Here is a 16756-nt window from a genome sequence, read left to right on the forward strand (position 1 = left end):
CATAGCGTATGGCAGCCTTGGAAATCCACAATGTTACATATGGAACAGATAACTAACTCCTTTAGGCACGTCACCGATAACACCCGACGACGCCTGGAAGCTTCTCAGCCGCTTACCTCCATTGCACCGCATCCCTACCACCATCAACTCTCTACCAGAACAATCATTGTTGAATGGAGCAACAATGGTAAATCTCGAGCTGCGCCGGCAGGTCATTAACGTCTACAAAGGTATGGCGTCATGCAGCGACTTGCATTCCCCAGGAATTTCCTTTCGGTTTTAAGCCGGCCATCTGCTCCATGCTAATAACCCGAGATGTAGAGCTTCTGTTCTTAGGACGGGAATATCCTCTTGGCTATCAATATTTCCGGGATCGCCTACACCGTGCGTTTGCAAGTCAGACTCACATTACCGATGATGAGCAGATCCGCAAGGGAATAGCGAGGGCTGAGTTTGTGAAGAAAGGTGAGTGCTGTCTTTTTGCTGGGTTTCCTATCCCTTGGCCGCGGTTAAGGATGTGTTGTTAATTGTTTAATACAGAAGTGGAAGCGCTGTAAGATCTTGTCCCTACGTCCCTCCTTTCCCTACCTTCTATATCGCATTGTCGCATCCGACCATCCTCGTTTCACTGCCGATATTACTGGATTACAATTATTTGGAAGCACAGTGGAATCATTCGTACATGTCATTCTCTCTATACATTGCACCCATAATGGGGTAGTGTTTGGCTAGATACACTGTGCATAGATTCACTCATTATCATGGCATCATGCAAGAACTATTTTGACCTCCATCACAAGAATTTTGCGTTGATGGCAGCTGACAGGATAAAAAAAAACCCAGGTACTATTTGAAGCGGTACCGAACGCTGAAAAAGCGATATGGAAGTGAGACCTAATATTCCAATGGCTCTCACCCCAGAAATGTTCAGATCATATGCATGTTAGAAACCCAGAAAGACAGAAATAAAATTGGGGGTATCACCAATACAAAGTGCAGAATGGTCGCTACTTGACTCTTGCCCACCGGAACTCCAAATTGACTCAAGGGGTTCATTTTTTTTGACCCCACCAGGCGCTCACTTCAAGGCACTCGCCGCTGGCGAGTCCGCCTTTCTGCAAGAGGTCGGCTGTCATTGCAGCCCACCATCGGTCCCATTCATCGCGACCCTTTCCGCTAGATTCCATCAATAGTGGCTCTAGCCCTTCAATCATTTGAATTGTGGTGAGGAGAGCCGTGCGCCGGATGGAGATTTGCTCTGGAGTCAGGGCCTTTCGTGGTCGGTTCTTGGAATCCTTGCCTTGGCCATCTCGCTCCCAGCGCAAGTCACCGAGGGGGATTGCGACGCGGCGACTGTCGACATTTTCTAACAAGTCCACTTCGGAGTTGAAGGATAGACCGATCGTTGCGCACGGGAGCACTGTCAATTTCAGACGGTCGAACGACTTCTCCACCCAGGAGTTATAATCAACCACGAACTTATTCTGCGCTCGTGTGAATGGTGTGGCGGAGGAGAATGTATAAGTAGCCGTTGCATCGGCGATCTCCTGTTCTTTCGAGGTTGTTTTGCGAGCCGGAGCCGGATTGGGCAGGAGCGAACGGAAGCTCCAATCCGAATCCCATACCTCCAGGATCCCCCCAGACTTCAGCACGCGCAGGGGCTCGCTCAAGCCCGATGCAGATTGCGCCGGACTGGAAGGACACATGCCGGCATCTTTAATGAACACGAAATCAAAATAGTCGTCCGGGAAGGGTAAGCGGGGTCGGCGTAGGTCATGACGTTTGAATTGCCAGTTCATACCCTGCTTGCGCAGATCCGGCGCGATGGAGATGACATCTATCCCAGCAAAGGCCACGTCGGGATGGCCCCTGCGGGTGAAATATTCGTGGCACAGACCAGACCACAGCCCGGACCCGCATGCGATCTCCAGGATGCGTTTGGGCGGCCGATTAGCTAAGTGGGGGTTGCAAAATGGGCCGCCGAGGACGCGCAGCAGCATCAACGTGCGCAGGCTTTGGCGGTGGATCTCTGGTAGGTCGCAGGGCAAAGGGTAGACGTTCTCCGGGTCGCGAAAGTAGGTGCGGTCACCATAGCGCATTACAGGGTATGTTGAGTAGTCCGTGAGTGAACTCAGGGACGAGGAGGAGGTTGCGGCCAATGTCGAACCTAGGTTGGAGTGTACGTCGGAGCCGGAGGCGGCGGTGGCTGAGAAGCCCAGTGCCATCATGTCCATATCGCTTTCCTCAAGTATGTCGGTTGATGTCCCCTATGACTCTGAAGATGGGTTGTGGGTTCGGTCGCATTCTCGGCGCAAAATTGAAGTTTTCATGAACGAGGCATGCTTTTTTTTCTTGTATTTTTTTGAAGGGGGTTTTTTTTTTCGAATGGAAGATAGTTCCGAGGGAAATCGGAATTAAAATAGAATAGGAAAAAAAAATCAAGAGTCGAACAGGGAAGGTGACAGGGACCAAAGCGGGTTCGGAAATTATCCCTAGTGCAGCCGGGCGCAGAGCTGAAGAAAATTCTTGTTCAACGTCAAAAAAAAAGGATTGAAATTGTAGATAATCCTTTAGTTTGGCAGCCAAGGTAGATCCTTCGAAGTAAATTATTCGAGAAGTTCGAGAAGAAATGGGGGAGAAGAAGAGAAGAAAAAAAGCAGACTTGACCCCTGGAAGTAGAATATCCACTCGAGTCTAGTTTAGTCTCTTCACGGTAACAGTAACATTACTTTCCGTGAAATATCAGTATTGGGGTCAATATGTATTCTGTCTTACCCTTGACCTTAACTGTGTTGAAGTATTCCTAATTATTTTTATAGACATTGACATCATGACTCTATTTAATGCCATGGCTCAATGTCCGAAAAGGGAAATGTTGACCAAATGCGGTAGAAACTATAGTTATGTGTATGATATTGCATAGTTCATTATTGCTTTTTTTCACAATTTATGGGGAATATTGAATACACAATTTTCAGACCTTTACTCCGTAGGGTCTATAATCATATACGGAGTACGGAGTATAATAAGGTAACAATGCATACTCCTTTTCTTCTGATTGATAAGATACATACATCCAAAGTATAGTAAATTGTGTATAGAAGAACTAGTAGTAGATATTGCATGTACTCCGTACTCCGTACATATATGTATTACATATCATTTAAATGGTAAAACTGGATACACAACCGTCGGAGATCCTTTACCCGTCATATCCATATTAGTCCATATTAGGGGGAGGTGAGTTAATAATTGGATCCGCAGTCTGGGCCCCTAACAACTCCGAGACTTAGCTCGCCATTGTCTCTCTATCTGATACCTTGGAGTTACCCCGTAACGTTAAGTCCCACGCACTTGTCTATTCTATCGGCTATTCCACGCGATCGTCTTAGTCTGCACTGTGATCCGTGCCCTTTCCGCTCGGTATTAAAATTAAACGTACCTGCAGAATGATACGAAAATTCGATCGACGCAATAGCGTCTGCCACGTACTTTTGATTAGGACTAGTTTGGTCTTTCGAGTCACGGGGATAAGCGGAGTGGAAGAGGCAAATATGATCGGTAAGATGAAGGTCAACTGTGTACGGAGTATATGGACTGTTGTGGTTGCAATCTAAGTCGTTGGAGGTATCCCTTTTTGTAAATATGCGAGTATACTAGGTCTGTGCTACCTTGCAGAAGCTATACATCTCATTTGAATACGGGGTACGGAGTACATATCTCTATATTTACTAGGGCTTAAACAGAACCTGTGTAGGCGTCATTTGACGACTGGAATTATCTTGAAAAGCACCTATCTAGGCATCATCTAGCATCATTTAATAGTGATTTAATAGTGATTCTTCCTACATCAATACATACCATGTTATAAGATGGGGTTATAAGGCATTCGCCAATGATCACTATGGTAATATAAGATAATTTACCGGCGTTCCAAGGTTGCATTCTGTTTCTAATCATACGATATGGAATTTGTGAAATTGAGCAAGAATTAGTGGCTTTTCTGTCTCGCCCAAGTAGTTCATGCCAAGGGGAAGCTGACCTGACCCTGAACTACTTTGACACAAAGGATCTATGATTCTCCAACAATCCGTACATAGAACAAAATCCAAAGACCAGACTCAAATTTAGAAATGTTAGATATTATTAGCGAAGGCCTAGAATAGATCAGACCATTGTTCATTCTTTGAATCTTCTGTCGTTTCCCTCTTTTGCTGCATCCCTTGGCCATATATCCCCCTTAAACCCAGATCTCTTTCATATACACCACCCGTAGTGTTGGCTAGCTTCAAACAAGATGTCTAGGCAGAATCAAAATCTGATGCAGGTTCAACTTGCCAAAGACAGTTGCGTATGCCCATGGTTTTGCCAGGCAAAGTAGACCACGTGGCTGTGGTTTTCATATAAACAGTCCCATCCATCACAAAAGTAACGCGAAAGTGCGACCTAAATGAAGAATGTATGAACAATTTCAAACTTTTTCATCCCCCAAAAAAAGACATCAAACATTTGAGAAACATCAATCGTGTCTTGGCAAGTCAAGCTCAAAGCCCTTGCGGCGATTCACGTGATCCCGTGACTCCCGCCTCGCTGCAAACCACCAGTGTCATCTCAAGACGTCCTCATCGACCTGGAGACAATCGTCTGGTTTGCTCATCTTTGCTACGTCAATCTTACCCCACTGGTTTTTCTTCGACTCCCCCATCACTCGATCTCTTTTTACTTTTCCCATCACGGCTTCGTTTGACCCTTCCGCCCAATCTCCGCCCTTAGGTACCGCTCCATTGCACACCTAAAGATACTCCCAGTGCCAAAGTCACCGACCTGCAATCGTGGTTTGATACACGTGGTTTTGCCTTAGGCCTCTATGTGGAAGAAGAGAAGAGACCGTCTCCGATCCTCTCCTCTCCTCTCGACCCAACTCGACTTAGCGCCGCCCGCCAACCAACAGGTTTTCCACCAGGGAAACAAAACACGGTCTCGTCTGCCACGTTAAATGGCAGATGGTACCTACAGGTTCCAGCAGCCTGGGGCCGGGCAGTTCTACTTCCAAGCTCAAGCACAGCAGAACCCTCACCAGCGACACATCGTTCGAAACGGGACCAATTCTCCGACGGGTCGACTGAAATTCAACAACGACACTCCCTCCCCCTCTCGATCCCCTGCCCTCAACCAGGCTGCTGCTCTCAGCCCTTTTAACAACATGTACGGCCAAACCCACCAAGGTCAGCATGTCATGATGAATGGCGGTCAAGCCCACCAGCGGTTTGGCATGCCGATCCCCAAGTTCCAGTCGCAAACCCACCACTCTCATCACACACAACAGCCGCACCATCATGCCCACCACACACAAGCGACCCACAACCTCACTCATCAACACAATTTCCCCGGCGGCGCACTGGCCGCTACGACAGCTTCTCATTTCACATCCACGCATTTGCAGAACGGAGTACCGACCGCGGACGACGATCTTGATGACTCAATGAACGAGCATTGGCAGGAGCAGCTCCAGCTTGCGGCGGAATCGAGACAAGCCACTTCTCCCCACTACCATGCCCGCGTCATTGCTCAACAAACGAAAGGAATCCAGCTCATTTCCAGCAACACTGACACAGAGAATGGGACGGATGGGCGCAATGGTGCATCTACAGGAAAGCCAGCTAGCCGACAGGGTTGGAATGCGCTTGATTTTGGTGGCCAAGGATTGCGCGCTTTGACTACCTCGCTGTTCAACTATGCCTTCATTGAGAAGCTGTACCTCAACTCTAATAAGTTGAAGGTGCTGCCCCCGGCTATTGGACAACTGCGGAAGTTGAATCATCTGGATCTGTCCTCGAACGAATTGACGGAGCTGCCAGAAGAACTTGGCATGCTTTCAAACTTGAAGAAACTTCTTCTTTTCGATAACAACATTCGCACCCTCCCTTACGAAATGGGGTACCTTTACCGGTTGGAAACATTGGGCATCGAGGGCAACCCCCTGAACGATGTCCTCAAATCTCAGATCATGAAGGATGGAACCAAGGCTCTCATCAAGTACCTGAAAGAAGAGATGCCAGGTGCGTTTCAACTGCTTCTTCCCCTATCGAGCATATTTGCGCGATATTTCTTTTGGCTAACTTCATCATTACAGTCCACATACCTCCTCCTGACCGTGACTGGGTGATCCTCGATGATACTTCAACCTCGTCCAACAGTAATACGGAAAAGATCACCGTACTGTCGTACAACACCCTGTGTGACTCTTCTGCGACCCAATCGCATTACGGCTATGTGCCCTCGCGTGTCCTTTCCTGGGAATTCCGCCGCGAGCTTATTCTTAACGAATTACGATCCCACAACGCAGATATCGTCTGCCTCCAGGAAGTTGATCAGGGAAGTTATAACAATTTCTTCCGAGAACAGCTTGCCTACAATGACTACAAGGGTGTCTACTGGCCACGTGGTCGTGCAATGGGCATGCAAGAGGAAGACGCCCGGATGGTCGATGGATGTGCCACATTCTTCAAGGGAAGCAAGTACATCTTGTTGGACAAGCAATTGATCAATTTTGGTCAGACAGCCGTTCGTCGACCCGACGCTAAAGGTCAAGATGATATCTACAACCGACTGTGGCAGAAGGACCACATCGCTGTTGTGATCTTCTTGGAAAACCGGCAAACCGGTGCTCGCTTCATCAGTGTGAACGCTCATCTGTATTGGGATCCAGCCTTCAAGGACGTCAAGCTCATCCAGACTGCGATTCTGATGGAGGAGATTACCAAACTCTCAGATAACTACGCCAAATGGCCCGCCTGCACAGACAAGACCGCATTCCGCTTCTCAGAGGCCGAAAGTGGCTCAGAGAGCGCGCCTGTGGTGGAGCCGGCCCCGTCGATGGAGTACACTAGTGGTGATCAGATCCCTGTTCTCATGTGCGGTGATTTCAACTCCTCACCAGGCTCTGCGGCTTACAACCTGATCTCCACTGGACGACTTCCCGAAGCCCATCCCGATCTGGAGAAGCGACTCTACGGAAACCTCAGCCGGGTTGGTATGACACATCCCTTCAAGTTGAAGTCAGCCTACTCCTCCATGGGAGAGCTGAGCTTCACCAACTACACCTCCGACTTCACGGCCATTCTCGACTATGTTTGGTACTCTTCCAACACTCTTCATGTGTCGGCGTTGCTCGGCGAAGTGGACAAGGAATATCTGCGCCGCGTGCCCGGGTTCCCGAATTTCCACTTCCCTAGTGATCATGTTGCGTTGCTAGCAGAGTTTACAGTAAAGGGCAAGAAGGGTAAGGTGGTAGAGGCTGACTTTGGGCCACAACGGCACTGATGACATGGAGCATTTGAAATCTTCGGAGATGGGGTGTTTTTCCAAACGGTTTCAGTTTCTTTCTTTCGTGCTTGCTATTTCGGAATCTTTTTGGGTGGTGGCTCTCTAGCCAGCCGTCTTATGGTGTTTCTTTACGTATCTCTTTTTTCTTCCTTCTTGTGTTTTCTCTCCTGCTTATGAACGTCCTTCTTCCGTTTCCTCTCGCTTATCCTCCTCTGTATCCTCCTGATTTGCTAGCGGGGGTATCTGTTCCTCGAACGATGGATGGTCTTGTCTCGTGTCCGTTGGATGTAGTGGAACGGCGTGACCAGTCTCCATTTACTCCCTGGCAATCTCTCTTCCCTCCAAATCTCCCCCTCTTTGTCCTCACCCTCACGCTCTACATCTCCTGTGTCTTCTTCCGTTTAAGTTTCCTGATTTATCTCGGTTTCATTTCACCTAATCTCTAACCTCATCTGAGACGGCTTCATGACGCTTAGGATCGGGGATTGGTGTTCGGGTGGAACAGGTGGTGAAGGGTATCTGCTTTTTGCCCGTGACGAGGTTTGCTTTTCGTCGTTTTCTTTTTCTCAGGCGAAGGGAGTTTCGTCTGTTCCTTGTACGTGTTTATTGTGCCCTTCGTCCTATGCGAGGCTCAATCAAGAATAGAGCATGGCTTTGTTCATTTTCAGTCTTCGGCGTTCTTTTGTAGACAGTCAGTAGAATTACTGGTAAATGTAGACTAAGGTGTCATTGCCATGAAGTCTTAGGCATATGCTTGTTTATCGTCACACTGTAGTACACACATGATTCCCCGGACTATCGTGTACCTTGTGTAGTAGGTACCTAGGTATGTGCACGTAGCACGTGGGATATGCCGGGGATTCGGAGAGGCCAATAAGCATAACATCTGCAAAGGACATTTGGTGTAACCCTTTGGAGAGCTAATAAGCCTGACGTTAGCTCTTACCCCCCGATACCCTGTCCTACGCACATCTTTTATAGTGAATGGGCGCCTTATAATTTGACGATGGGAGCGCGTCTTGCATTTTATACTTTAATAGGCGACTCCTGTTTTTCAGTGTGTTACAAGACGACGGAACTTGGAAGGAGGAGAGTGATTCTATTATATTTATACATATTCTTATAATACATTTGTCCTGGAATGATATCCAACTGTACCAACTACGAGGCTTGATAATTGCACAAGTATATCTTAGCCCCCTCATAACACCCAATATAAAGTCCACTCCCCACAACCGCTGCCACGCAGGTCAAAGTAGATCCCCGAAACAACCCAGGCACCCCCTCCTTCCGTAGCACATCTCGAGCAATAGCAAATGCCCCGACACGGGATGGTAAGCCAGGTTTCCCCTTGATACCCGACTGGGTACTGCCTGTCTGTTCACCAGCTGCAAGCCTCATCCTGGTCTTGACCACATGGATAGGAACAAAGAACCAAGAAGCACAACCCCCGGCAGCACCAGCACCCAAAACAGTCGCTTCAAGCTGCTGTCTAATATCATTTTTATCTGTCTTCCACCGCTCAAGCAAATCCTCCTTAAACATCTCATACAAAGAAAACGTAAGACACATACTCGGTAATTGACTTGCCACTAACGCACCATACCCAGCCCACAAGCCAGAAGGATATTTGCGAAACTGACGAAGCATCTCCATCGTCGGAGATGGACCCCGTTTAGCATTAACTGGCCGCTGGTAAACCTGGGCATTCTGCTTCAATACCTCAGCCGGGTTCTGGATAGCGCAAGCTAGCAGTTCAGCGATAGCACTGCTGGCAACGTGAATCAGCGGCCGCGGGACGTCGAGCATATACCCAGCGGACTGTGCATTGTCGAACGCTGTCTTTGAGGCTTCGTATGCTATGAAGAAAGCCGTTGATGAAAGTGTCCCTGCGACGAAGGTTGGTCCGAAACCTTGGTACAGCCCGCTGAAGAGGGTGTGGCTGAGTGTGCCGTTTAGATGCTTGTAGACGCTGCTGTACATTGGGGATTGCATGCGTGTTATTACTGTGTCCATTGGGTGGATGGCGCCTTCGCTGGCTAGCGCGGCGATCATTGAGGCCTGTTTGGGTTAGATGGGGGTTCTGGGTAAGAGGGGAATGGGTGGGACTTACTGCTGTTATTTCTAAGCCATTAAATGTAGACATTTTGGTTTGGATCTTTTCCTTAAAAGGCACGAGGGAATGGCTGTGAGTCGTGACTCTGCGCTGGATGTATAAAAAAAACACTGGCAGGCCAGGCTGACGCCGGGGTCCGCGGAACCCGACCTCCTGTGTTCAGGAGTTTTTCTACTCCGACCTTGGCCGATTTGTTTAAATTAGATATTATCTTGAATTTTATATTGTTAGGAGGTTAAATACTTATTGTTGATATATTATATTAAATTGATTAGTTTTGAATACTATCGTAGTAAGGTCAGGTCTTCTAATCAGTAAATATAATCAGTAAATATATATCCCACTAAGTAGATATAGAAAAATCTCCTGTACAGTTTATTCTTTATGTCGCCTTCTAATATATCTAAGAAGAACCTTTCCTTTCCTTACGCAACAGAGAGATTTTTCAGTGGACTCCTAGCTTTATAGTAGTCCTACTGGCCTTCTGTCTAACAAGATACAAGTACCTTACTGTTGAAGCCTCTACATAACTGTATACTTTTAAGGCCTTATCTTTCCTCCGATCCCCGGTTCTTAGGTCTACTGCGGGTTGGACTTTGCGGAATCCTATTGATGATGCTCCCGCGTAGGCTCGTGTCGGCGGCGTTGGGGGTGACCGCGAGACGAGGACTCGGCGGGTCCTCGAACACTGGCCAAATTTGTCGGAATGGTGTATATTCATTTTGATGGTTGTTTCACCCTCGCCTTTCGCAGTAATTGAATACCGAAATACCGAGGAATTGAAGAGAATAGAGAAGAGGGACTAGTAAAATTCTAGTTTACAGCCGATCAAGTCGGCACCGCTCCTCTAATCAAATACTATGGCAGCCTTAATTACTGACTTATTCTTCATTGCATCAAGGCATGCCTGCCACTCCTCCAGCTTGAATGTTTTGTTAACGATGCCATCGACTTTAACGCGCTTCCTATCTGCTCAGTGAATTCACCATCAGTAAATCGGCAATTGTAGAAATGTTTGGACACTTACCAAGATAATCAATAGCAGCAGGGAATTTATGGGTCTGACTGAAGGAGCCAAGCACATTTATCTCTTCTTTGAATATCGTGTTCGGTGATAAGGAGACACGATCATCGTCCTTGTAAACGCCGTATACCACTAGCTTGCCACCCTTGGTCACCAAATGGATAGCATCCTCCAAGATCTTCGCACTGCCAGTAGCCTCCACAACAATATCGAACCCATATGGGTTATCCATTTGGAGTTTCTTCATTTTATCCGTCGCGGCTTTTGCCTCGCGCGGGAGCTCCACGTACTCATCAGCGGCACCAAGAGATTTGGCAAGCTCCATCTTCAATCCACCCGGTGCAGCAATGGCAGTGTGGCACCCGCCATTTTCCCGAAGCATCTGAGCCAGTATTAGTCCTGTTGGACCGGCACCAAATAAAAGCACCTTTGATCCCATCTTAGGGGCAATCTTGTCCAGCCCATGTGCCGCACACGCCGCAGGCTCCAAAAGTGTGGCGTCCACGTCACACAGATTCTTGAACGTGAAGACGCGGTTTGCTGGATACGCAGCATATTCCGCGAACCCTCCGTCAACCATAACGCCATGGGCGATGAAGTTATCGCAGAACAGTTCTTTGCCTCGACGACAATAGTGGCAATGTCCACATAACTCGGAGTTATCAGCTACCACGCGGTCTCCGATCGTGAAACCCTGGACGTCTTTACCAAATGCTGCAACTACTCCCACGGTCTCGTGACCGGGTACGAGGGGGAACTAGAATATGTGATCAGCCATTATCAGGAATGCGGAATTGTGACTTGACTTACCCGAGCTCCAAATTCACCGTCGTGGATGTGCAGATCGGTACCACACACCCCGGAGGCTTTTACTTTTATCTTCGCAGACGGATCAGAAATGAAGAGTTTAGTTAGTCTGCTTCATTGACCTACCAAGATGTCCTGGTCGCGGAGTTTTGGAAGGGCTTTTTCGACAATGCTGAATTTTCTAGCCTCGCTGTACTCTGTAACTTCAATTCTTTGATTAGCTTAATGTACTCTGATCTCAACCCATCAGGAAGTGCAGCCGACCTAGAGCCCGCATATATTGGGGAAGATCAAAGGAACCTGTGCCACTCATGGTGAGTTGAATACAGGCAGATCAAAGGTAGTCCCGGTCCGCTAGATTCTTTTTTTAAAAAAAGGCTCGGATTAGATAGATATACTTCAAAGGATAGCCATCTACGTTTAAATGGAATTGGCTGATAGATACACGAAGCGAGCCACCGTCCTGCTAGGTCAAGTAACTTCTTCTCCGAGACGAGCCCGTGTGGAGAGGACAATAAGGTCCCTAAGATTCGTTAGGCCATATTGGAGGGCCAGAAGTGGATCGCTGAACGATGATTAACCTTCAGTCCTTTCCATTTTGGTATGAAGGTGGCCGTGACGGGGATTGAGGGATGAAACGTGATCAACGACTTAGAGTTCAGAAACCAGTGCTCAAAACCTGAAGACGTGATTCCATCCTGGCTCATGTATGTTGATGTTGCCCCCGTCTCGGGGATATATTGATCTTCGGCTAAGGGAAGGTGACCTCGTGGAATCCCCGCAATCTCCGCGATCCCCACATTCGCAAAACCCCAGAATTGACAACCTTAGTAGGTTCTTCGGAATGCTGCCGAGCAATTAATCGCGTCATAAGTTCCCGTCTCGGAGGCAGCCTGTCTCGTGGAGTGAACAATGGAAGAAGCTAAAACTCGACCCCGGACTTTACTTTAGCCCCACATAATAGAAGTGGATATAAATATGGAGAATATAAATACAAAGCAGCGACGGTGTCCGAGTCAAGTGGATTACTAGAAACCTTGGCGTTATCCTGTGCTCAAAATGTGGAAGTCAGAAAAGCCGTATTTTGGCCTCCGAGGCGGATGGCTCACTTTCTGGATCACACTAGCCTGTGGTGCTGACATGACCCTTTATGGATACGACCAAGTTTGTCAAACTGCACAAGCTCTCAGATAAGCAAGACTAACACAGTTGCCTAGGGAGTTTTCAGTGGAGTCATCATCTCCCATGACTTCCTTCAACTGCATAATCTCGAAGGACCTACCAATACAACACTCCTGGGGACTGTGACCGCCATTTACGATGTGGGTTGCTGTCTCGGTTCCCTTCTTGCCTACTGGCTTGGAGAGAAGCTTGGACGCAGAAACACCGTTCTGGTGGGTACGACTATCATGTCCATCGGTGCCCTTCTGCAAGCCTCCTCCTATAGCCTAGGTCAAATGATGACGGGTCGAATCATCGCTGGGATTGGCAATGGTATGTCCAAGCACCATGGGGTTTGAGTTATACAAGGGCTAATTATTTCCCAGGTCTCAATACCTCAACAGCACCAATTTGGCAGGTTGAAACATCAAAGGTCCAATGGCGAGGAAAATTGGTCATCCTTGAAAACTGTCTCGTACTCGTCGGCTTTTCTCTTGCCAATTGGCTGAACTACGGCCTCTCGTTTGCTACTGGTCCAGTATCATGGCGCTTCCCCTTGTCTTTCCAATTCATCTTTAATATCATATTGTTCTGCACCGTCCCATGGCTTCCGGAATCTCCAAGGTATATATGAACATGTCTGTTTTTTTTTGGTTGGACCCTTCCATTAATCGCTTTATAGATGGCTCATTGCCCACGACCGTTCAAACGAGGCTGTCCAGATCATTTCGGACCTCGAGGACAAAGATATTAACGACGCTTTTGTTCAACTTCAAATGAGCGAGATACAATACAGCGTGGAGTACGAGCGAGCCAATAGTGTCAGCTTCGGCGATATTTTACGTGGGCGAGCCCATGAAAAATCAGGCACAAAAACAGTCCGTCGCCTTATCCTGGGCATGGGAGCCCAGGCGATGCAACAGTTTACCGGAATCAATGTGACATCTTATTATCTGCCAACTGTGCTAACTAAATCCGTCGGATTGAGTGAAACGCTAGCAAGGCTGCTCACAGCTTGCAATAGCGTTCAGTACCTTTGCTTCTCTATGATCGGCATTCCGAATGTCGAGCGATGGGGTCGGCGTATGCTTATGATGTTCGGCGCTACGGGTATGTGTTTCTGCTATGTATTTATTACGGCTCTTATTCGGTACAATGAGATGCCAGAATATCCACATCGCCACGAAGTGGCGTCAGCATCAGTGGCCTTCTTTTTCTTGTACTACGTTTTCTTTGGGATTGGTATGCAGGGGGTGCCGTGGTGTAAGTTCAAGATCCTGGCCTCCCTCCTCCCGCCTGTAAATCTTTTACGTCGACTGACTCTATAGTATATCCCACTGAGATCAACTCGCTCACAATGCGGACAAAGGGAGCTGCCCTGGGAGCTGCTACAAATTGGATCTTTAATTTCATGGTTGTTGAAATTACACCCATCGGCATACAAAACCTCGGTTGGCGATTTTATATCATTTGGATCGTGCTGAACGCGGTGATGGTACCTACCGTTTACCTCTTCTACCCGGAGACAGCTGGTCGCACTTTGGAGGACATTGATGACTACTATCGCGGCAATCCTCCCCTTCTGGTCTGCCTTGATAAAGAGGTAATATCTAGCAAACGCCCTGAGAAATATCGAGCACGCGATGAACACATCATGCATGCCAAAGAAGGTGAGACGGCACAGCACCTGGAAAGTGTGGAAGATATCGAAGCGTGATTTGGGAGTATTTGGATTTCGGAGACCCTAACGATTATCGTATCAAAGCTCTTACTGGAGAAGCATATGACTTCAATTCTGCAAGATTTTAAATTAGTGCCCACTGATCCATTGTATGCAGCCGCTCAGTGCATTTGCAATTGCAATTGCAATTGTAATTGCTTACAACGACAGATTGTTAGGTCCCGCGGTCTATATTTATATATATTTTTCATCGAATAGGACATCTTCTGTACAAATCCCGAATTGAAAATTGTGACCAATATATCATCCTTAAGAAGGTGTATCCATGACCTGAACGGATATACTACATGAGTACACGAGTACCCAAGCCAGCTCTTTTTGACTAGGTCCCCCTATCTGTTTCTAGACCCCTGTTTGTAATTTCCGTCGTTTAATCATCCAGAGAAAAAGCAAAGCCATACTAGCACAAATATAAGAGATACCACAGAATACTTGGGCATTTCGATATGGTTGGTAGGACTCTAGACGGCGTAGTTTGAGTGCTATAACTTCGGAGACTATAATTTGATATTAGTCACAGTCCCCATGCCCATATGTGAAGTCCTTACATGTTGTAGGGAGCACAATAAAAAACCAAGACAAAGAGAGGAGTGATTGGAGCTGCCCCAACCCAGCGACCTCAACACATAAAGGTCCCACGGTCTAGTAGAAACATTAGTTCGGCGATCACGTAGAATAAGTACAGGGTGCATCAACTTACAACCCAAAAGACCCCGAGAATAGCCCCACTAATGAAAGCGAAGAGAACAAGGACGCCATATGATGCTGAGGGAAGCCAAATTACAAAACAAGTAACGCCACAAAAGCAAGTCAAGAGGCCAGCGACTTCAATCCTGCCAAAATAATCACTGGCAACACCGATCAGTGGCCGACCAACAGCAGTCCCCAAGTTTAGGATCGCGTTAACAATTGTAGCTTGGTTGTCAGAGAGTCCAATGGAGCGTGCATAATCCGGAAGTGAAAACAGCAGACAAATATAGCCAAGCATACCAAGAAATGCCCATGATAGCAATAGAAGCACGTCTAGACGACGCAAGAGTTTCACGTCGAATCCCCTCTGGGACGGCTGTATAGCTTCGTTGCGAGTTCGGATTAGTAAAATGGCAATGATCAGCATTGAGCAACTGATAATAGCTGTCAATCGTAGAGCCCAAGCAGGAGATATCTTCTGAATAATTGAACCATCCATAAACGAAAAAATCAAGCCACCAATACCTGACCCGGCCGCACTGATCCCGTTGGCAAGACTTCTTTTCTTATCAAACCACTGAGAAAGAACAGGAATGCTTGGTATATAGATAAATCCAACTCCAAATCCAATCAAAACTCCCTGTGACAGATAGAGCTGCCATATTCTTTGCGAAAAGGACGCAGAGACATATCCCGATGCCAAAAGCCCCAGACCAAGCAACATCGGTAACTTGGTGCCGTATTTGCGAGCGATGATTGTAACAGCAGGGGCTACCAACATTGCCATGGAGAAATTTAAACCTCCAATTAGTGCAAAGTCCATGGGAGTAGCTTCAGGGAATATGTTGTTCGAGAGATAGTGTGCCAAGTACACGCCGTATGACTATTAGAACATGAGCTGAGTCACTGTTGACACGATTGATGGAGAGATAACGCACAGAGACTGCACCCCAAGTGAAGCAGTTTATAGAAAAGCATGCAGCCACGCACACCCAGCCATACCCGCCGTCTGGGGGCAGAGAAGCGTTGGAAGAAAGCGACATTGTATAGTATAAACATGAAACTGCGGGGAACAAAGTCTCCGTGTGGGGGTTCCCTCGGTTATTAAATATGGTTCGACTCCCAATAGCCTATACATGCATGGGGAGGGAAACGAGAGATATTTACACAAAGGTTAGAGGTTATCTCCAATGTATGGCTACCACTCTCGACTTGCCGAAAGTGGTATGTCACTGTTACTTGGCATCGTTACTTAGACACGAATGATCGACAAGAACTCGAACACGACTTGACAACAATGACAAATATGTTAAGCCGTAGCATATATCATATCGCCTTAACCTACTAGTCGATAATAGATTTACGTCCTTGAGAATCATGATACATTCCATTTCAAGCGTCTCCAAAAGACACTAGCTGGTATAATATAGCTATTTCACCCATTTCAATTCATCATACTCATCCATAAGTCGAGTATAATCCTTACCAGCTGCCGCCCATCCCTTAATACCTCCTTCTAGCACAAGACTCCTTATTTTCGTGTTCTTTTGCTCTTCCGGGTATTCTGCAAACCAGTTGGCAGCACGCACCCCACGAACTCGAGAAGAACCTGCTTCTTTTGTGAGCAATTAATAATTTCGATGAGAAACTCAAATTACACCGACCACAATGCTACACCACATTAGCGATTCTGCCTTGCGAGATGATAGAATATAGAGTCGGAATAGTAGGATACGAGCTCTGTGCTGGGAGGTTCAGAGAGCCCCGGATCGTGCCTCCCTGTACATTTAAATTAGATATGTAAACAGACGGCAGAAGGAAGACTGTGAATACCTCGAAATCGGTACGACGTAGGTCAACTAGAACAAAGTCTTTCCCAATTTTCTTGCCC

At 47.2% G+C, this 16756-nt stretch overlaps 7 protein-coding genes across 7 annotated transcripts; 3 read left to right on the plus strand and 4 right to left on the minus strand.

The window, feature by feature from the left end:
• Positions 1-184: 184 nt before the first annotated feature.
• Positions 185-898, plus strand: N7455_012456 (electron transfer flavoprotein regulatory factor 1; the record flags this gene model as incomplete). Its single annotated transcript, XM_065606887.1, has 4 exons — positions 185-230; positions 322-465; positions 541-553; positions 844-898. The coding sequence occupies 4 exons, from the start codon at positions 185-187 to the stop codon at positions 896-898; spliced, it is 258 nt and encodes an 85-aa protein (XP_065460053.1).
• Positions 899-1052: 154 nt separating this feature from the next.
• On the minus strand, positions 1053-2234 carry N7455_012457 (class I SAM-dependent methyltransferase; the record flags this gene model as incomplete). Its single annotated transcript, XM_040952501.2, has 1 exon — positions 1053-2234. The coding sequence occupies one exon, from the start codon at positions 2232-2234 to the stop codon at positions 1053-1055; it is 1182 nt and encodes a 393-aa protein (XP_040816828.2).
• A 2762-nt stretch (positions 2235-4996) lies between these two features.
• On the plus strand, positions 4997-7323 carry N7455_012458 (CCR4-Not complex 3'-5'-exoribonuclease subunit Ccr4; the record flags this gene model as incomplete). The annotated part of the gene is made up of 2 exons (XM_040952748.2): positions 4997-6059; positions 6134-7323. The coding sequence occupies 2 exons, from the start codon at positions 4997-4999 to the stop codon at positions 7321-7323; spliced, it is 2253 nt and encodes a 750-aa protein (XP_040816861.2).
• A 1164-nt stretch (positions 7324-8487) lies between these two features.
• Positions 8488-9472, minus strand: N7455_012459 (putative mitochondrial carrier protein (Pet8); the record flags this gene model as incomplete). The annotated part of the gene is made up of 2 exons (XM_040952781.2): positions 8488-9387; positions 9440-9472. The coding sequence occupies 2 exons, from the start codon at positions 9470-9472 to the stop codon at positions 8488-8490; spliced, it is 933 nt and encodes a 310-aa protein (XP_040816923.2).
• Positions 9473-10289: 817 nt separating this feature from the next.
• Positions 10290-11586, minus strand: N7455_012460 (zinc-dependent alcohol dehydrogenase family protein; the record flags this gene model as incomplete). The annotated part of the gene is made up of 5 exons (XM_040952705.2): positions 10290-10411; positions 10470-11223; positions 11277-11345; positions 11400-11470; positions 11538-11586. The coding sequence occupies 5 exons, from the start codon at positions 11584-11586 to the stop codon at positions 10290-10292; spliced, it is 1065 nt and encodes a 354-aa protein (XP_040816927.2).
• A 746-nt stretch (positions 11587-12332) lies between these two features.
• On the plus strand, positions 12333-14151 carry N7455_012461 (sugar porter family MFS transporter; the record flags this gene model as incomplete). Its single annotated transcript, XM_065606888.1, has 5 exons — positions 12333-12437; positions 12491-12767; positions 12821-13058; positions 13117-13697; positions 13763-14151. 5 exons carry the CDS (start codon positions 12333-12335, stop codon positions 14149-14151), a joined length of 1590 nt encoding a protein of 529 aa, XP_065460054.1.
• A 715-nt stretch (positions 14152-14866) lies between these two features.
• N7455_012462 (uncharacterized protein) lies at positions 14867-15908 on the minus strand (the record flags this gene model as incomplete). Its single annotated transcript, XM_065606889.1, has 2 exons — positions 14867-15748; positions 15804-15908. 2 exons carry the CDS (start codon positions 15906-15908, stop codon positions 14867-14869), a joined length of 987 nt encoding a protein of 328 aa, XP_065460055.1.
• Between the last annotated feature and the right edge of the window lie 848 nt (positions 15909-16756).

This window comes from Penicillium solitum (genome assembly GCF_028829755.1).
Source record: "Penicillium solitum strain IBT 25940 chromosome Unknown utg000009l_segment0_segment0, whole genome shotgun sequence".
NCBI classification, from domain to species: domain Eukaryota; kingdom Fungi; phylum Ascomycota; class Eurotiomycetes; order Eurotiales; family Aspergillaceae; genus Penicillium; species Penicillium solitum.